Genomic DNA, 21964 nt, shown 5'->3' on the forward strand with positions numbered 1-21964 from the left:
ATATAAACCTTTCTCCCGGGTAATTCTCATCTAATATAGAGATGCAAATATATACTGTGCACATTTCACTTGGTTGCACACACACACACACATCCTCACACAACACAGGGAGGTTGAGATTTGAGAATGAGATTGAGGAAAAATGGTTGTATTGCTTCAGAGTATCTGTTTTCCTCCACACGCTGTATAAATACAAAGGCCTATTTGTCAAACTATGACACTGATACTTAACAGCAGTCTGTGCTGCAAGACTGCCGGTGTCACCCTGTGGCTTTTATGAAAGTGTGATTTAACCAAAAATAGATTGTGTGTGTGTAGGTGCGAGCGAATTGCTGTGTTTTTATTGAAGCATGGACCAGCCGGTGGAGAGAGGCATATTAATAATTTGTCACAAGGAAGAATTGCGATGCCATTCTTGAATATAGTGTAAATATGCTGCTTTATTCCAAACCAAAAAAAAACTCCTTTATCAGCCGTTCCAATATTTTCCAATTCTCCAGCTGAAAGAATGAATGCAAATTCAACCAATACCCACATTGTTCCCTCATAATTATTACCATCTCCAACCTGTTTATCTGAGTCTTTTGCATATTGTTCCAGTTCTTTATTTATGACACGAACTGCACTAAGACATTCATTTTAAAGATGTATTTTGTTTCTTGCTGAAGCTAATTACATGTTTTGAGTATTGTGTGTTATTTAAAGCTGTATTAATTGAGTTTTGGCTATAAAAACAAGCTGTGGCTGGCTAAACAGTTGCCTACCAATGAACATGGAGCTACATTATTATCACATTTTCCAGTAAATTATATCTTGGTTCCACAGCTGATATGAACGACACAGCTTCAGATTTATTGTGTCTTCATTCCCCCAGTTCTTAGCCTTCTCCACCATATGTTCTCAAAGTCAAATATCATCTTTACCGGCAGTGACTTGCTCTCCTTCCTTAGAATAAAGAAACTACAGTATACAGTCTGTGTTGAAGCCTTCTCACTGTTTTTAAAACCATGTTCAGAACAGCTATGATTACACTGCAGTACTCTGATTTCATCTCACTGAGATCTGAGCCTGCGCTGGCTTTTCTGTGAGCAAAGAAACAAAAGAAGAGTTACAATAGCCGGCATTTTATTTCACGATCCTCAGCCTATTCAGTATTCAGGGGAGGCTTATACTGCAAACGCAATGGGTACAACTCTATACAGTATGATTGCCTGTCTGTCTATTCATGCCAACTCACAGTAAAAGTAATCTGTGCCATTGTCCTCTTCATTCCTCCACAACCCAGTCTCTGCACGGAGACTTTTAAAGTTGTTGTCGATTCTGGCGCTCAGGAAGAATCGTATTGTCAGGAGGTTTCTGTCCAATGTGTTTGTCTAAAAATATCGATAAACACTGCAGCAGTGGCCGGTCCAGATCTAGCTTTTAATATATTTATTTTTAAAAATGTGATGCCAAACAGGCAATGTATGAAGAACCAAATCTGCCTTCAAGGAAATAGATAAAATTGTCAGTTGGTGGCGGGGATGTTTTGGCTTCAGGCATAAAGAGAGGGAGTTTAAAGAGGCTGCTAAGGATAGTGGAGGAGATCTGGAGACTCAGATTTAGAAGTTTTGTGTCCACATATCCACACAAGAGAAAGTTCAGTCAAAACAAAGGTCTTAAAAGTTAAAGAAAAAATAAATCAAACACACTCCTTGAGTTGACGCTCTCTTGGTTTGCCACACACATAGTTGGTGCATGTAAACTATACTAGCACAGATTTGAAATTTATAGAAGTGATATTTACGCCGGAGGATACCAAGGTACTTCACAGTTTATGTCCTTTTCCTCAATGCCCTCACCTCTCACTGACCCCCATTACACCTGGCATTAAAATGTGTTTTGGGTGATCAGATTGCAATCAGATAGTGCTTGACCACATGAAAGTACAGGTGTAAATGTACCCAAAACTCATTGAGGCTTGGGGCTCAACCTGCAGCGCGCTCTCAGCACTTCTCCGGTCACTGAACCGCCATGACCAGAGAGATCAACGCCACCGCTCTGTCTGTTTCCAGCATTTCCTCTCCTCATCCTTCTGTGTGTACCACTGTAGATCACGTTTGCGGGCCCTCTCCCCCTAAACGGTGGCGTTTTGAGGCTGATGTGTCCACGCATTATGCGCATACCTCCAGCAGTGCCTGGCTGCAAGCCCAGGCTTAGTGCAGCCTCTGGAGGCTTCCTCTCAGCCCTGAAAGACAGAGCGATCGGATCTCAATCGGATATCAGTGTGGACACTGGGAACACATATTACTACCAGGTGTAAATGTAATCAGGTTCAATCATATCTAGATACAATCTGGATACGAGATGCATTTTAATGCCATGTGTAAAGGGGGCACTGTTTGCACGACTTGACTCATGTTTTTTTCCATCTTGGAATCACAGATTTTACTCATTTGTCTCCTAAACATAATCTACTGTGTGTTTTAAAGGTGCAGTGTGCATTTTAGGCAGCTCTGCTACAGTAGAGTATAGGGGTGTAATGATTCATCTACTACATAGATGTATCGATTTACATTCCTACGATCCAACTACATCGATAGGTACTCAGCAAGTTGTCCTTCACGGGGGATGTATATCGATCTAAAATCCATTTGCAAGTAAATAATCTATTGTATCGTTGCTAAGAATTTCCACGTTGTATTTAAGCACTATAAACTTTTGCAAAAAGGGAGATGTCCTTGATAAATTGCTTGCTGTTTGCAGAATATGCAAAGGCCAGATGAAATATAACGTCAACACAACAAACCTTCCTGTTACTGTATCTATTTCAAGTCATTGAATGGTGTCGTATCATATCGTATCGTTGTAAAGACATATCATTACACCCCTAGTAGAGTAGCAATACAGTAGTAGAGATATAGATCAATCTGTGTTTGTGTGTCTGAAGCATCATGTCATGTATCAGAAGCTGAAGTCAAATTGATACAATAGGTTCAAGAGTCTTGAAAAACAAAAGGCAATCATTCAACAAAATCTGTATTTGTACCCCTGTATTGAGTGTATTGGAATTTGTGTTGAACTCTAACATGAATGAGCCGAAGAGCCATTAGTGTTACAGACTGCATTGACTACCAATCTAAAGCCTGCCAAGGCTTTTGTCTCTACTCAATGGTGATTTAGCCTGTGGAGACTGCTGCAACACACTGTGCTGTATCTGAGCTACCATTGGTATTGATTTGCCATAGTTATGCTCAAGGGTATCGAAACAGCTTTGTGTATGTTTTTTTTCTTTTTCACCTCCAATTGAAGTAAAATTAATTGTGTGTTTGTAGAGGTGGTAAAGCTTTCAACTATCATCTCAGAGATGTACCAGCTGAGTCATTCCAACGTGATGCAGTTGTGTGTGTGTTGGGAATCAAGCTTGTCTCAAGAAATCTCCATTCTAGTTGAATCTTCCCTGTGCTGCTGTACTAAAACATGCACTCTGGGCTATCAGTTGTTAGTTCTATGAGAGCATTTTACATTGTTTAAAACATGCTGCTCTAGAGTCAGTCTAATTGAACAATAAAGCGCAGTAATCCCCCTGTGTGCATAACGATACAAGCTGCAAGGAATTTCCAGTTCTCAATTAATTTCGGAACAGGCCTCTCATTTGATGCTGTTTTTCTCCTTTTCTGAGAACCTCGGGGGAAGACTTTTGACAGCTGTTATTTGCATAGTTTTCTTAGGAAAGGTCTGTGAAATGATCTTGATGTGTTGACAGTCGGATCCAACCATTCCCCAGGGCTCTCCTGAGCAATAACTCAGTAAGGTAGTCTAAAAACCCACAGGATCCGTCTTATTGCCAATCACAGGCAGTGAGCCGCCAAACGCTACCAAACAAAATAAACTGTAGGCAGATGAGACTGAAATAAACCTGATGTAAACTCTGATGTCACATTGCCAGGGTTGGGGATTTGTTTTCCTCTTGCCGGTGGGGGCCATTAATCCTAAAATAATTTCCACTGCCAGAAAGAAAATTGCCAAAAATGTATCCGTAATACTGCTCTGTTATCAAAATCACATCATTATTAAAGGAATCTGCTTTATTCTGTTTGTTTTAGTTAAATAAGTTAAGTAAAAACACATGCAGTTGCAGCCTGAGTGAATTTTTCCTGGGTGTAAGAAGGGTTACAGACATAAACACACACTTAGACACCCACAGAGTTACATAGAATGATAATTACTGGCTCACATGGGTTCATACTTACAGACACTTTCCTGGGAGTTCCTGCACTTCTTCACTCCCCCATCTAGAAGTTCAGATTTAAATTGAACCAAAAGGCTTGATGATGTTATATCAACAAAATATACCATCTGAAGGAACTATTCGTCATACACTGCTACAGTACAGACATTATCTATCACTATGGGATGCTACTGTGGTTCATGTTTTACATGGTTTCTACCTTCAATGAGCTTGACTGACATCGAACATGTTTTGCCCTGACAAGTGATTCATGAGACACAGAGAAACGCATGGCCATGTTATCCATAGCGTAGTAACTTACAAATAAAAACAGAATCGGTTTTCTGCAGAGCATATGACGTCATCTGTGTTACCAATCTGCTGCTGAGATTCAACTCATGTAGGAAGAGAGAGTGAAAGATACACGTCAGCAGAAGTCAACACTACAACCTGAGGCCATATAAAAAATGAAATGAAACAAAATAAAAAAAACTCTTCCACTGCCCATAGGCGGCTGAACTCCTCTGTTCTGTCTGCTGTGTTGTCATAAACATCCTCAGCACTGTGGCGAGCTGCCACCAGTTCTTGCAATACCACCCCTGGGTCTTTAAACCCCACTCTTTGATTTTTATCCTTTGGTGAAGTCCATGTGGCCATTAAACACTTCCCCAAATCCAGAAACAGACTGCTACTTCAAGAGACATATGTGCTACCATTTCTGATATAAACAAACAGGTACAAGCACAGAACAGTGGAGTGGTGATGAAAATGACATTGTGGCTACATTTGCACCTCTGCTGGCTTTGTGCCTGAACGAAAATAGAAGCCCCAGTCTATTGAGTCCGGCTGCGCTAATCTTGCTGCCTGCCATCTTCACAGGTGTACTCTCTGACATCTGGATGCTTTGTCCTCCACACATCTAACAAATTAAACCGCCTCACTATATTTGGAAAGATGAGTATAAAGAGACTCTTTGTTTGTCCTGTCCAAGGTAAAGTCCTTTATACAGTTCGTTCCCAGAACAATACTGTCACTCTGGTTGCACTGACTTATACTGACCTCTACTTTAAAATATCTGTCTATTCTCTGCAACATAAACACAAAGACATGGACTCTGCCCTCTGTCTCTGCTTACCAGAACCACACACTCCTTCACTACCTTTTAATGAGGATTAAATAGCAAAGCTAAACCTTGATAAAATGAGAGTCAAAATAGGACTAAAAATACCATGAATTAATTTTTTACTGTTTAACACTCAGAATCGTGTTGTGAAATTAATGAAGGCGTCCTGTGGTTTTTCTCAGTATCTCTGGTGTACACATTCAAAAGTCTGCCAGACTGAACTACACATAATTTGATGCAATGAAAATGAAAAAAAAATAACAAAAATGCACTTAAAGTGTTACATTTATGACATTGGACTGAATTGTTAGCAAACTGTTGCTTATTTACACATCCTGTACACACAAAGCAACATTCATTCATCCATTTGGAGTCGTGTTTTTGGTCATCAAGTCCAATATTTACTCTCTTTTTGCTCTGTTTTTGGTCTCTACCAACTGTTGAGGGAAATATCTGGCTGCAAAATGCTCCACTATGTTCACCAGTAGTTATTCGGCAAAGGCGTTTCCATATCCCATTTAGTGCATCAACTCTTTTTCGACAAAGGCAAAACCACTTCAAGCTAGTGTAAAAAGCTTATTTGTGCAATTGAGGAAGTTTTATCGAATTTTGACGTTTCGATACAGCTTTTCTCCACGGCTAATGACATTGCTTTTGGTCTGCTCGAGTATAATGGGGCACATTTTTATGTGATGTTATCCTTAAAGCTGGCCACAATATCAAGGATAATGTATTCATACCAATATGTGTTGAATATGTATTTTTATCTTTTGTTTAATTCTTAATCTACATTATTTTAGTGGTGGGAAATCTATTGAATATTCATGGTATATGAGCTTTGAGGTGCAATAAATGAAGTCACAGCTGCTACCAAATCAGCGCTGTTTAACTCAATTTCCATGTTTTCAATTAAGCAAGAAATGAAAGACCTCTGCGGCGTGGGTCCGGGTTTATAGATGGAGCAATTATCCCGAACATGGACAAAATCTGTCAAAATACGTTTCAATCCAATAATTTTGTTTGAAGAAGCTTGTTCTTCTAAATTAAATGTCCGTCATATTTCCACACCTGGAATATAAATATGTGTGTGTGTGTTTGTCCTTTCATTATCCACCTGCTGGGAACTCCTAACAGCTCAGCAGGTCTTCTAAATCCTGGAGGAGAGTAATTTGTTAGGTTTGGAGAGTTGAATGCTTTCATGTATTATGTATCATGTAATGTATTTATCATGGGTTGAATTGTGGTTCATTTAGGACTAATTAGGCAGTCTGAAATCTTTGATAAATACAGGCCGGGCATCTTCTGCACTTAAACTATTCCCATGAGTAAGGACATAATGTACCCCCCTCCAAAGGCCCCAATATACCTAATTATCCTCACTGCTGTGGGTCTCTTGAAGGAGACTGCAACCAACTTTCTGATTTATCATATCTGCAACCACTGTTTTTTCTGTTTTCCCCTCCCACCATTAATGTTTAAACACCCTGTTCTGAAACTCGGCACAGTATGACTGAATTGAAACTACAGAAGAAGAATCGCAGGGAACAGAATGTAATGAATTGACACACAGGACACAATATCATGTTAATATCTTTCACATATTGTGCTTTTTTGTCTTTTTTTTTTTGCACATTTTAAGTCTTGGATGCAGAAGAGACATGAAGAGAAAAGCAGCACATGATGTGATGTTAGTGTTAAATTTGGGAAACAGAGCTCAACCCTAACAGTTGCCTTGCTGCCTTAGTCAACTAGATTTGGACCGCTATCAAGCATTTGTACAGTCTGTTCCCCCCCTAATGGTCAAACACTTTTAATATGAAAAAAAGAAAAATATAAACTTTCTGCAATCTTCCGCCTGTGTCAATGAGAGGCTGCGGTCACATTGATTTACTTAGATGGAAACAATGAAGCAAGAGAAATAGAGTGGAATAAAAAAAGCGAAAACAAAAATGGTGCATCAACATCACTGAATAACTTATAACAGAAGAGCAGATACTGAGACAGAATAACTCAAAAAGAAGGGAAGTATAATGAAAAACAGAGGGCACAGAGGATGCCATGCTTCAGAGTCTGAACGCTGCAAACAGGGCCTTATTCATACATGAGTGACACATGCAGTGTGACAGGTTGTCATAGCCAGCCTGCGACCTAGCAATAAGAAAGACATTACAGCTTAAAAGCTTGTGCGAAGTGCATGTGCTGCATGCATGGGCGGATTTTATTTTTCTACCTCGATATAGGACAATGGAGGCTTGAAGGTTGACTGGAAAGTTACCAGTTTGATCCCTGTACTGCTTGCCAATCCCAAATTACCACCACTGGGGTGCCCTTAAAGGCTGTGTAAAGGAAATTCAGAGTTTTGTTTCTAAACACATTATAAATGTTGGAAAATAATAACTGAAAACATGTGCAAAGACTGTGAACATTGTAGTACAGGATTGTGGAGTTAGACCGTTAAACTGTTTTTCGCCAGTTTTGTGTTCAGGATTTTTTAGGCGGGGCTGAAATCATGGCTCGATGACGCACTGGAGCCATCCTTATCATAACCCCACCCGTCTTCACAAACCTGGTTTGTGAATGCCAAAACAGAAACCCAGACTTTCATCAAAGATTAACTAGCTCAGTCGGTAGAGCATGTGACTCATATTGTCAGGATTGTGGATTTGAGCCCCACGATTGCCTTTTTGATCACTGTTTTTGTTTTGTATTTATTTTTATGATTGTAATCCGTCCCATGTCCTATGTGTATTTATTCTCTTTCTGTAAACTGCACTTTCCACACTTGTGGGTGTGGTTTCAGCCATGGATGTATTAAAAGAGGTTTCAGGTTTCAGCGCCTTCAGCGACACGCCCCCAGCGTCTCAGATCAGAGAATACTGCTTATTTTTCCATGATTAAGAAAGCTAATTTGATGTGCTTGGCGATTTTTTTAATCATTCAAGTTTGGCTGGGTGGTTAGTAACACATTTTTCTGTGGCGTGACAAACACAGAATGCATATTTATTTTTGCTTTACACAGACTTTAAGCAAGATGAGTGACCAATAGATGAAGAGACGAAGGCTCTGGACACTTAAATTCAATGCAAGGATTAAGAATGAAGTCAAGCTTTTAATATCTAAACCATCATCAGGACAAATGTTTGGATCCAAACAGAGCATTATGGAAATTGCCTGGGTGCTCTGACACAATTATCAAAAACACAAGAAGCAAACTTGCTCTTAAACCGGGCTCAGACTACAGGAGTTTTGGGACGATATATCCCCGGGAAATCCAGTCTAAGACCTTGGTCTGGACCAATGTACGGCCCAGATTATCTGGTAATTTGAGGGGTTTACAGATCCAGTCGTAAACCTCCAGAACTGTTCGCGGACTCATCGTTGCCGCCCCGATGATTTCAAACACGTTTGATATTTAGGAGTTAAAATCTGGATGATTACGTCCATACTTTCCATACTTAATCCGTCAATTTACTATAGCAAATTGTAGCACAACCTCAGTCTCTCATTTTATTTACCTCTGCTTCCCCATGAGATCACGTGAGGTAGTGCGTTGCTCCCCCTGGCACGATAATCTTTATAATATCCTGTAGTGCGTGATATGCCATTATTTTCAAATCTTGTAGTGTGTACATGTTTGAGATTAGAGAGAAGAACATACAGTATGTGAAGATTCTCCTTATGTACCCAATTACAAAATAAATTAGGATTTTGAAGCTCCTGTAGTCTGAGCCCAGCTTTACCCAATAACACAGAAAAAACAGCAATGAGGGGATAAAAGTCATCAAACCTTCCGTGGGTATCAGATTCACTTAGCAGCAGTTTCACAATCTCACTAACAGATTCCCAGCATGCAGCGAGACAGATAGACAGAGAGAGAAATTCCTCTTTGTCTGCTGGTTGAACAGTCTGCTGCACAGCTCTGGCTTTTGTGTGTCCCTCTTCATGTTGGTTGATGTATAAATGGTGTGCTCTTCTTTGTATATTTTGCAGGTGGCTGTGACAGGGGCACCCCCGGGGCAGGACCCATGAGGAGTCATAGAAGATGCTCACAGCCTGGGCGCTTCTGCTCTTCTTAGCCATGTGGGTGAAAAGCACCTCTGGTGGCCCGCTCTCCTTCAGAATAGGTAAATTTGTAAGACTAAATTGCAATATTGTACAATCTGGTAGCAGTGGAAAAAAACTGCTGCCGGCACATGTTGATCTTCTTTTTTATTGGTTCAGAGACATTACAACTCGCTTTTGCAGGGTATTCATATAGTACGTGCATAAAAAGGATTTTATTTTCCATATTAATTGAAAAATCTTTGAATGAATGAATTTCAAATTTTAATTATCGAGCTGGAGTTTAAAGCTGTTGAAATGTCAGCTCAAATTGATAGCACAGTCTAACTTCACAGTCCCTAATGGGAGAATTGGCTGAAGAAATTCAATCAAAAGTGTTGCGAAAAACTTCGCATTTCCCCAGTCACACATGACTTGATGTATCAACCGGCGAAAAACTTCATGTGTGGATATAATGCAGTCCTAATTGGCTCTGAGATACACTAGGCCCAGCCTAGACAAAGACAAATCAGCATACATGTCTTTTTGTTCTATGCCGTGTTGCAGAGAGAAATTCATGAAATATTGATGTCGAGAAGAGTTTAATCATTTCAGGTTATACCACAATACACCATAGACATCAAAGCACAAATATAATAACACTTTTTATTAGATAGATATTAGGATGTTTTTACTATTAGTTCAATCCAAGTGCAACTACTCTGTTTGCTACGGAATATGTAACCATGCCAACCCCATTGCTAACCTGCATTTAAACCCTAATCTTAACATTTGCTTTAATCCAGATGTTAAAAATGTACTATAGGCTGCTTTCCCCACATTTCGCTGACACATTATAGCATATATCGCGATTGCAAGTTGAGCATCACCACTGGATCATTTTTATATAGTATGATTAGTATAATTTCTGGCTAAATCAGTGGCGTTTTTGCACCTGCAACTTCAAGAGTTTAATACAATAAAGTCTAGTAGACTGTACCACTGTGACATTCTGCCTCTTGAAATTGTTGGCAGGTCGGTGGACCACGGTTGAAACTGACTAGGCGTTGCATCAGAGAGGGCATGGTTCAAAAGTCTCATAACCTGCCAGACTCTGTCGGTAACCAATGGGAGTTGTTCCTTCTTGTTATTATTCTCCTACAGTCAGCAGGTCCCTGACACCCTGTCACTAGCTCCCCGTCTACCAAAAGTTTGACTGACTGTCTCTTTATTTATTTATGTAAAGACCCCTTAGTCTTAGGTGAGAAACTTAGTGTGTGTGTGTGTGTGTGTGTACTGTATATAGAAACAAATGGGGAGGTAAAGATGGGGATTGAGAATGAGATTGATTCTCTTTAGCTCACAGACTGTGCTCCTATCGTGGCTCGCTTTAAATTTATAGCACGGTTGTCAACTTTCAGGAACAGGCAGCTGAGAGCGAGATGTGTTTTCAGGGGAGAAGGGTGGAAGTTAATAACACAAAATCAGTATACGAATCCCCATGCGGTTATTTGGAGGCTATTAAAACATCAAGTAAACTCAAAAGTATTGAAAGCAAATAGTTTTCCTTGGTGCAAACTAGTCTCTTCTGGTGTCGTGGATTCAGTTCACGGCATGATAAAACTGCAGTGCAGTGCACTCATTTCCGGAGAAATGAGTTTCAGTAATGATGAAATCATTATTTAGTTTAACTCCCAGTCTTACAGGCTCATAAATGCATATTGGAACAGCCTCATTCTGATCTTTTCCTCCACACTTTACATTCCCTATTGTGTGAGAGAAGTAAGTCTTTTTATCCTTCCAGTATTTTGAGCCTTGACAACATGGAGTCAGTTCAACTGTCATCTTTCAACGGTATCTTGTTCAATCATTTCTCATTGTTGAACAAGACATGTTTTGTATGACTCTCCTGTCTGCTCCGCGTCTCACAGCTCTGCCACAGCACAGCGAAGGTTTTTTCAGAATCTTTTTGGTGTTTTTTTGCATATGACGATGTCCCAAATCATCTTCTGTATTGTGAAAACAACACAGCTTCAAAGTTTACTGTATCACTATCAACAAGACCAAGAACAAATCATTCCATGTCTGTGAGTATTGTGGGATAAAGCAGCCCCATGTCTCTGCTTTCTCTCTCTCTACATTCTCTCCCACCCTCCACCTGATTGTACAAAAGCACCTCCGCAGCTATGGTGGTTTATGTTTATCTCAGTCATGGTGCATTGTTGATGGATAATTAGGCAGTTGGCCTGTTTTTCCTTTTCTTCTAATGTCATCTGCGCACAGCACCAGTGTCGTTTGCCAGTGCACTGTCAGTATGTGTTTGCGTGTGTCCTGCCTATGTGTGGGTATTTATGCACAAGGCAGTACAAGTACATAGATATGCACAAGCGCAGACACACACACATTTCAAAGCACACCAAGGCACACAAACAAACCCATACCCCCCCCAAACACCACAACAAACTCCCTGCCATTTGCGCTCCAGGAGATGGTATTTAACGTGGCTGTCCCTCGAGTTCTGCCTGGCTGGCGTAATGTCACTGTCTGGCCTTCTCTGAATGTATCACGGCCAAAAACAACCTCCCGCCCCTGCCACGCTCCCCGCCAGGACCATTCAGCAGCCAGCAGCGAGCTCGGTGTAGGTGAACTGAGGAAGTTATCTTTGTCCCTGCTGTGGTGTTGGCACCTCTGGGGATAAAATGGACTTTCATTTGCAAATGAGTTGGCATGTATGGTCCACATGCCCTCTGATAGCCCCCCTGATTGGTATGATAGGTACATATAAAAGGTTACTTTCATTTAATTTTTTACCGCTGTGTTGCAACAGCGGAACAATGTAGAGCTCGCAGTGTTGTTGGCAGTTGTTGCAGAGCAATGAAAGATTAATTACAGCGGTTTTGACCTGACAGAGTATAAATAATTGAATTTGCTTCAGTATTGCTTCTAATAAGAAATACAACACAGACAAGTGAAACTTTAATCACGAATAGCATAATTTAATAGCTCCAAGAGATAAACACATAAAATGTTCAATATAGTATATTAGGTGAAATCAATTCACAAAATGAGAGAACATTCTGTTGAGAAAGACCTCTTATTGATTCAAACATGGGACTACATGACAAGATGTCGCATATTACATGAAAACCCTTGTTCGCTACCATATGGCGCGGCTTGTTGTTGTGGGTGGTATTCCCCCATTAGTTAAGTGAAAGAGCATCTGCTGTCTTAATTTCATCCAGCCGAATAAGCCACTGCTTATGCTAACTTGGAGAAATCATCTTCCACACACAGATAAGTCTCTTTGTTAATACAGGCCTGTGAACGTCTAGGAAAATAGTCCGGAGAACCACATGGTGCTTCGTTAGAGCTGCATTCATCCACACTGCAGAGCCCTCACATACACACCGCCTCTGTCCAGTTCAATACCAGAATATAGAAACCAATTATCTGCTGTTCGTAAATCAAAGGAAGGAGGTTTCTTAGGAGATAGATTGTTTTTCCATCTTATAGCACCTATTGAAATGAATTTAATAAGAAAAGTAGTAGGAGCAGAGAAAAATAGTGTGATCACTAAGGTTTTAAAAACGTTTTTTTTCATTTCCTTAGCATGATCAACTACTTAATATTAAAGCAGCAGTGGGTAGAAATGGAGCAAATATGACTTTAAAGAGTTATTTTTATAAAACGGTCACTATATCCTGACAGTAGTGCATGAGACAGGGAATCTGAAAAAAAATCATGTGCCTCTGTGTCCTCCGGTGCTCCTAATCGCATCTGCAAGATTTCACAGACAACCAATCAGAGCCGAGCTGGAGCCTGCCGTCTCTGAGCAGCTGTCAATCACTCGCAAGCTCCGACCAAACGGTCAAACTAGGCAGCGCTGATCAAATATGAATCAATATTCTGTTACTGTAATGCCTATTTCTTGCCTCAAATGTTTTCAGAAACATATTGTACAGTAGTGTACTGTTTAGCTGTAAAAATGAGAAAGTTTGTGACCCGGCCGCCATGTTGAGATCAGTTGAGGGAATACCAAGCACCGCCCACCAGCTGGAGCAAACTTTCTCATTTTACAGCTAAAAAGTACACTACAAGATGTTTCTGAAAACATTTGATGCGAGAAATAGGCATTATAAGTAACAGAATATTGATTCATATTTGATCAGCGCTGCCTAGTTTGACCGTTTGATCATAATTTGCGAGTGATTTACAGCTGCCTCTGTTGAGTGAACAGCCAATAGGAACGCTCTCTCTCTCTGAAATGACCTGTGATTGGCCAAAGTCTCCCGTCACGGGCTAGATTTTTTAAAGCCTGAGAACAGAGCCATGAGGAGGTGCAGAAGTCTAGTTTTCTCTCAGAACACTTGAATTACAATATGCTGAAAGGTTATTATGACATTTTTGCCCAATGATGCCAAAAACATTCTGCCTACTGCAGGTTTAAGAGAAATACAGTAAGTGAGTCCTAAAGCACTGTATTAATCCGTGTTGCTTTTGGTAGACAGCTAGAGGATGTATTATGTAGTTATGAATAAATCCAGACAGGCAGTCACATCAGCTTCTGTTATCTCTCTGAAGCCCACAGAATGTTTCCTAGCATTGGGCTTCACCACAGGGAAGGCCCCCTCCTATGAGACCAACACTAAATTTAGCTGTTGGCACCCACTGGGTGTCGGCTCACTCTAGTGCCGTGAAATTCCCTCAGCAGATATCCGTTCGCTAACCTTAAATGTGCTGTTTGTGGTGCTGCAAGAGAACAGGCTTTGGCTTTATTTTTTAGAGCATGTGTAGTCTCTTTTTAACCAGAGAGTGGAGGATTAATATTGATTGTTATGGAAATCTGTTGTAAGCTGCACACAATATCTCCAACACTGGCATTTTCTATTGTTCATAATGGATTTGTGGAGCCAAAATCTTCCATGGTGTTGTTTTGTATTCCATTACAATGCCCTCAAATAGACAAATGAAATATGCTACATGTTTTTCAAGTTGCTTCAAAATGTATCAGATAGGACACTCTGACACATGCCACGTGAACATTAAAGATAGATATTCCTTAATCTTTAAAGCATTTGCTAAATATTCATACATGGATCGATCAGTGACGTGTTTTAACTGTGTGCATGTTATTCCAGTTTTAAATATATCAATATGTAATTTGTTTCACTGATTATCATTGAATCTAATTTCAAGACATGTATGCATTGTCAATATACAACCATTTACTTGGAATGAGTTATGCAAAGGGCGGCAGGGGAATGTATTAAAAAACAGATATTTCACTGCCACTGACATTTCATGAAAAATCACATTTCTTATTATTAGGTCCTCCGGGACGCCTGGAGAGCTAGGCTGTGTGTTTGCTAGTTTTCTTTGCCCATTCATTAAGTTTTTTAGCCTCTCAGATGGCCAGGGGCACTCTGAAAGGATAATAGACGCCTGAAAGTCATAAACTTGCTCCTCTTAATGTGAAGATGCAATAGTTTCATACTGCGATCATCCCAAATTGCTTGCCACATATAGTGAATTATGTGTCATATTATTTTGGCCTTTTGTATCCATAATGTCTTTATTGCAGTCACTCCCCAAACTTGTGACCACAGATACAGTGGAGTGGATGCTGCTTCACAACAGATGGTCCCATCTCTCAGGTGTACGCTCCATCAACTTTTAGCACACTTTAGTAAAAAACACTGACACATTCAGTTTCAAGCGTTGACTGTTTAGGTTGTTAAGTTTCCTCGGACACAATGATGCCATAGTGTTACTTATTCTGCTATATGCCATTGTTAAACCGGCAGCCATAACTGAGCATATACTAACATTTTTATTAGGGATGCAATGATCCAACTTTTTCAGTCCTGATACCGATACCTGGGCTTTGGGTATCGGCCGATACCGAGTACCAATCCGATACTGGTGTTTAATTAATAAGCTGTATTTCTCACTATGTGGAAGTGACAGGGATCATTCTTTGTTGTGTAAAGAACCATCAGGCTTGATTTATACATTGCTTTTCCTAACTTTGTAAAACAAAATGTAATGCTGAATTGTTATTTACTATTAAAATAATAAGTCATACACCAGCAACTTGGTAAAAAAAAAATTAACAGGAATTACAATCCAAGTGTAAACCTTTTTAATACAGCAACAAATTGGTCAAAATTTTCACAGGAGTTAACATTCCAGTATATAATGTATGGAGTATATAAACATAGAATTGAATTGAATAGATCGGCCCCATCGTCGCCGATTTCCGATCCAGCTATTTGAGTTGAATCCCGATCCAATATCGGTGCATCCCTAATTTTTATTAATTCATTTATTTTATGTGTTAGGATCCATGTACAATACTAAACATTAATGTTAGCATTTGATGTATTATACTAGAGTTAACTTGAATCTCATTTTCATCTGCAGACCCTTAATACAAAAGTATTTTATTTTTTTAGCAAATTAAATTAAAAGCACCAATATGTGTATACAAAGCAAAACCAATAAGATGCAGAGTCAGAGGTTGCAGATTTGAGTAGCTTTTAGCAGACTCTCTGGAAATGTTGTTCCAATAATCATGTGGCTTTGTGGTTTTGTCTGCATGTAGTAATAATGCCCCGTGCGATCCTGACATTTAGATTTTCATCAAATTTCCAAGACCTTTAAGTAAACATGAACATGTCAGCAGGCATACCGAAATTACTTTGAGTTAGATGTTTGTAGTCATTAATATCTGTCAATATAATACACTACATACGCAAATATATAGTAAAAATGTTTTAGTGTCACCATTTCATTGGTATTCATTGATACATGTTGTGTATAATTTCAGTGTCAATACAAAAGGGTAAAGCACATTGATTTCTTTCATACCATGTCAAATTAGGACACTTTCAACATTAGAACATAGTGTATGATTTATATTATAGTATATTGTTTGTACATGGCTCAGCTCTATTTAGTCATATCCAGATAACAGGAAATAGTTCAATGATTTCCTTTTTTTAATTTAGCGGATAAGTCAACATATGACTGTTTCTTAAGTTGTTGAATTCTAACATTACCAGTATTATAACAACTCTTGAGAAAAGAATAGTCAACATTGTTTCAGATGTTGCAACATCTGACACATAACACTGTTAATCAATTATGCACTTAATGAAGTTTGCCTTAATTCGGGAACGACACATAAATCATGTCATCAGCTGACAATTAACTGATTTAATTTCACTTAATTGGAGATTTAAATAATCTCCAATTAAGTTTGATACCTAATCAAGACATCTCATAATGACATTCTAACTCGAGATAAAACTTTAAACGTGTATTATAACTAAATATCGTGGCATACTCGCTGTGTGAAACCTGCTGCTGTACTCACAAACACACACACACACACACCACAAGAAATCCAGCCTGAGGCGTGTTAAGCACAAATTTCCTTACATTACTCTAAAACAACGCTTGCAGAGCACCCCTGAGTACTGAGGGCGCAGCAACCAGACTGGCTCCACAGGAAAAAAGTCAGACAAATCTTTTTTTGCCTTTTGCTCCCTTTTCCACACTCAGTGGGAGAACACGATAGAGGATCCTCGGTGGGCTCAATTCAATTGGTTCCACTTTCTCAGCAGCGGAGGCTGAGCCTGCACCATCTTTACCCAGCCTCCCAGGACTGGCGTCACTGGAGCTGTTAGTCAAAGTGGGATGCAGTTTGTCTTGAGATAGATGTTAGGAAGGCAATGTGCATTGAGTATGATGTAGTGATTCTCACTGGAGAGACCCCTTGTTTAGGTAAATACAGTACAACTGCATACACTAGCTGTCTGTCTTTCAACTGTAGCCACAGGGGAAGTCTTCATAAATATGCACCTGTGTTTGCTACTCAGAAACACAAATACCTGTAGCCATATATCTCACACACACACACACACAAATATCAAATATCAAATTCGCGGTTCTGTGATTTATGATTTTGTTTTATTTCACTCAGACTTGACTCTCAATTTAGCAAAATTCCAGATCACATAACAACAGACATTTTTAATATTTAATGCAGTTTTTCAAAATGATTTATGCCAGCACTATTGGTGCGTGGCAGCTGCAGTATGGTCAAGGTGTAGTAAATCTTAAGCAAATAAAACACTAGTGACGGTAGTGGTTATGGTTTTAAAAAGCACTCATTGTTTCACATTTGCACTCTGACATGAAAGTCAGACATGCCACATGCTCATCTACTACACTTGTATCACTCATTCTTTTAACTCTGCTACAGTACATAAAGGATTAGGACAATACACCTAGCTCCTGATTCCATACTATCACGATACTTGGGCGCCGATTCGATATGCATTGCGATTTTTAAGTAATGCAATTCGATATACAATTTATTGAGATTTTTGTAAACCTTTTTAACAGTAGACTTTGGGAAAAAGTTTAACTTCTTCTGACCACTTATAGGGACTTTTACTATGGAAAATATCTAAATTAATACAGAAAAGATGTTTGATTTTCAGCATGTATGTAGTCAGACAGGTCCTGAAGTCACATGTGTATACTTCCGCTAAAGTCCATCGCTCCCTCTTACCGTTAGCTCCGTTCTCTTTATACATCCATGCTCAGCTCCATCGGGGCCGTTTGAATGCATTTATCATAAATGTCAGTATATGGGTGCTCTACCGTTGTAGCGTCGGCTGATTTGACCACAGAGATGAGAGTGACGGCTGGCTTGACTGCACGTTACGATACAATAACGTTTCCTGTCCATGTCAGAGTTAGCATGCAGCTTCAGCCTTTTTCTGGCAATGTATGAAACCCAAAGTGTTTCCATATTTTACTGTATGTGTAGTGTTTACCACTTTGGATTTAAAATGTGAGGGTGCAGGTTCTATTTGCTGTTTCGGCTCACAACGGCCGGCTTGGCAATACAACATGTGCTGCAGAATCATCCGGTATGAACGCTGTTCCTAGGGTCCTGGGCTGGTGTGTGTGTGCACATGTAAGTGTTCATGTATGTGTGTACACAGGTACCGTATGTGTGTGCAGTCACTTAGGGCATGTAGGGTGGATCGGTGAGATTTCAGCCCACAGGTAGAGTTTAATAGCGCAATTAACCCTGCTGAGCTAATACCCACAAGTCAGCAGCACCACACTGTCAATTCCCTCAGTTCAACCCCATGAACACTCACAGTGACTTATTAAGGCTGGCTGCTAGACCCACCATGGCTGAGTCATTGTGCCCTTGCCTCCAGTCAGGTTTGGTTTGCCCTCGTACACTGTTGACTTCAGTTGGCATCTATGAACTCATTTAACTCACTGTCACTTGAAGAACAGGGAATACGGCGTGTTGGGAGGGAAGGAGAGTGAATAACTGTGAGGGAGGCGTCCTGCGTTGCTTTGAATCGTGACCTTCGCTCTTCAGAAGTGAAACTTTTACATGTTTCTTATGAACAGAGGTTAAAGCAGAGGCTGATGTCCAGCTGAGGACTCATTTAAGGAGACTTCATGATTAATCTCCCTGCTTTTAATTACCCAGCCATGTGCTGTGCGAGCCGTTAGGTTAATGACACTCGGACATGTGTACTCACAGACCTCAGGGCACACCTGAGCTAAAGCCCTTTTTAGGTGACCACCTGTTACACGAGCCAACTGCCCAGCTCTCTCTGTTTCACTCAGATGCCAGCAAATGTAATGAGGACAAATCAGAAAGAAAAGGGAGCTTAATTACATAACAGTGTGTGTGCCTGGAGGCAACAATGTTCTTTGTTAGAGGATATGTTTCCTCAGAAGTCAGTCACCCAATTTCAAAATGGTTGCTCGGGATTTTTTGGGAGGAAATATTGTGTTTTGAGTCGAATGGATTCCATGTAGATGCAGAGACAAATCTCAACCTGAGGCGTCGTCTGAAGGTGGTTGGAGGGGGGTGGTTGTGATTAATCTCTAAGGTTTTAATTACCAGGGCAGGTGCTGGGACCAATCGTTTAGTTAATGGCAGGAATGGCAGATAGGAGTGATGTTATGCAATTATGCACACTACTTTGCTCCTGAGCTTACCACATAAATTATTCAGTTAATCTGATGAAGTCACTGTGCACAGGCATGTAGTGTGTGTATACTTAGTTCCCATACATCCAAACATACCCTCCTGAATGAATGTATCCTCACTGGGATTGATGAAGACGAATTCAAACAAATCTTTGCTCATTTGCCTTTGCACATGTGCACAAACTCCTCAGCTCCACACACAAACATGAAAACATTGGTACTTAAATTATTAACAAACTAATTACAAACTGCAGGCTGATGTTTGTGGATGTGTAACATGCTGAGATGGGAAGGCATGAGCTTAGTTCATATAAAATTTGTATAACTGTATGCTTTACAGTCCCGTGGTGGTGAAGAATGAAGGTTGTTGTACTGTACAGCAGAATCCTGGCTGAGGTTTAAACAGAATGAGGTAAACGCTGGTATAGAAATATCATAATATTATATCAGTCTATAGCCTGGATTTCCCATTAAATATTATCTTTGCTGCTGTTAAAGCTGCAATACCAGTGTGGTATTGGATCAGTGATACATGCACAGTAGATATGATAGGATTTATGCACGATTAAATGCAATCATGTACAATAGCACTCCAACACAATACTTCCTTTGTGAAATTTGGGTTATGGTGTGTCATTAGTGTGCTGAATGTGTTGTGTGCCCCTATTTATGTAGTGTAATATCTAAACAAAGATTTAACTTTGTTCAACCTGAACCAAATCTCACATGGCACTCCCCTCCACCTGTAACCATACATTTTACCATAACCTTTGTACCTAAAGGAACAAAACTGTTAAATGTAACATAACATGTCGTTATTAATCTACAGTCCTCGTTCCCTCCAAAATTACATTCCAATATGTATCTAAGGATAATATGAGGCTTTAGCAGTCTGAGTTCATCAAATTAAGAGAGTATCTTTTAAAGGTTTTTTTATAACAGAATTCCCTCTTTGTGTTTCCCCAGACTATGATTTCATGCTCAGCTGCAGTGGAGGGATAGTAAAACAAAGAATGTCTTACTGAAATGAATAACTTTGGAAGATAACTCACTTGATTTGTTAAAGTCACACGGCTGAGATCTCAAATTTCTAGTTCAGATAAAACAAACGTATTGGGCACAGAAGGACGGTGGATTTTGTCCCCGTCACTTAAGTTGGTAAGGAATAATGACAGTAAGTAAAACCTGTTATGACCTTCACCTGACTATTGTTTTAAGACAGGCTTGAAAAGTCTATTCTTAAAAATGTCAAAAACAAAATATGCAATTTATAATGTATCAAGAATTTGATTTCAAAGAAATTCTTGCAACTCAACATTGATAAAATTGAACTTATTGTTTTTGCCCCAGTCAGTCATCATCTTATCCCTAAGATAAGGCAACCATTACCTCAAGAACTTAGGTGGTACATTTGACCAGCAGGTCAGAGCGTTAAATTCATTCCTGTTTTTCCTGATAAAGAACACATGATCGATGACTCATGCATTTATTCCATACCTCTTAGATTTTTATAAGTCACGTTTAACTTAAGTGGTCCAGAATGCCGCTGAAAGGCCATGTCCTTTTTATTCTGGCTTCCTGTAAATTTCTGAATCCAATTGGAGGTCTATATGATTATTTGTAGAGGCCTGCATGATTAGACACCTACCTAAAGTACATCAGTGAGCTATAGTTCTGTTTCTGCTACACGCTGGGTGTGTAATCTACAATAACTAGCACTTAATCCTTTGCCCTGCATGGAAGTAGCTGGGAAGGTTTTCCACTGTTTATTTTTATTCATCCCACATTTGCGCCTCGCGACGCTGCATCACCCAGACAAGGACATCAATTTCCTCTCAGCAATAGCTGTTTTTCTGCAGCGGATCTTGACTCTCCTCGTCCATTACACTCGGCGCATTGTGGAGAGAGAACTGCTTTTAGAGGAAATTAGAGGAGATGATTTGATTAGTCATGATGATTAATGCCAACCAAACACTAATTTATTCCCTCTGTAAAACCATTTCACGTGTGCACGCCTGCTGTGCTGACACCTTTGGTCTCAGAATAACTAAATATGTGTTGCCATGGTCAACCATGTAAGCTCCATGAACTTGTGCCAGTGCTTGCTCTTATGCCTTGATTTATGAAAATGTAGCTATAAATGCTGAAAAGGCTCTGTTTTTCCTCCTGTGGAGAGCTATTATCTACTGGCAGCTAGCGGGGAAAAACAGCTTTTGTTGACTGGGTTGTGATTAGGACAGAACAACACAACATCAATGCCAACAACGTACATATGTACAGTATATACTGGCTCATGCATATACAGTACTTAAGCATCAAAAGGCACAATCATTATCTCTCCCTCTCTTTCTCTGTCTGTGTCTATCTGGATATTTTTTAAGTATGCTGCCGGCAAACTTCAACTTTTCTGACATTTGCTCATTTAGCTGCTTGTTACTCTGATGCAGTGATAAGATCTTTATGTTCAGATGGCTACAGCAGTGGTGGCTGTTACATCTCTTGACCACAACATTGCTTATTTAACCCCATCTTATTATTATTTATAGGTTTCA

The 21964-nt window shown here is 39.8% G+C and overlaps 1 protein-coding gene across 5 annotated transcripts in view; it reads left to right on the top strand.

The window, feature by feature from the left end:
- grik4 (glutamate receptor, ionotropic, kainate 4) overlaps window positions 1-21964 on the top strand; it is a 334598-nt gene that overhangs the window by 147577 nt on the left and 165057 nt on the right. For all 5 annotated transcript variants that reach the window (XM_037775509.1, XM_037775506.1, XM_037775510.1 and 2 more), the window contains exon 3: window positions 9324-9457. In XM_037775509.1, the coding sequence (XP_037631437.1) occupies window positions 9376-9457 (82 nt within the window). In that variant the 5' untranslated portion in view covers window positions 9324-9375. The remainder of the gene's footprint in view (window positions 1-9323; window positions 9458-21964) is intronic.

This window comes from Sebastes umbrosus, chromosome 7 (genome assembly GCF_015220745.1).
Source record: "Sebastes umbrosus isolate fSebUmb1 chromosome 7, fSebUmb1.pri, whole genome shotgun sequence".
Taxonomy (NCBI): Eukaryota; Metazoa; Chordata; class Actinopteri; order Perciformes; family Sebastidae; genus Sebastes; species Sebastes umbrosus.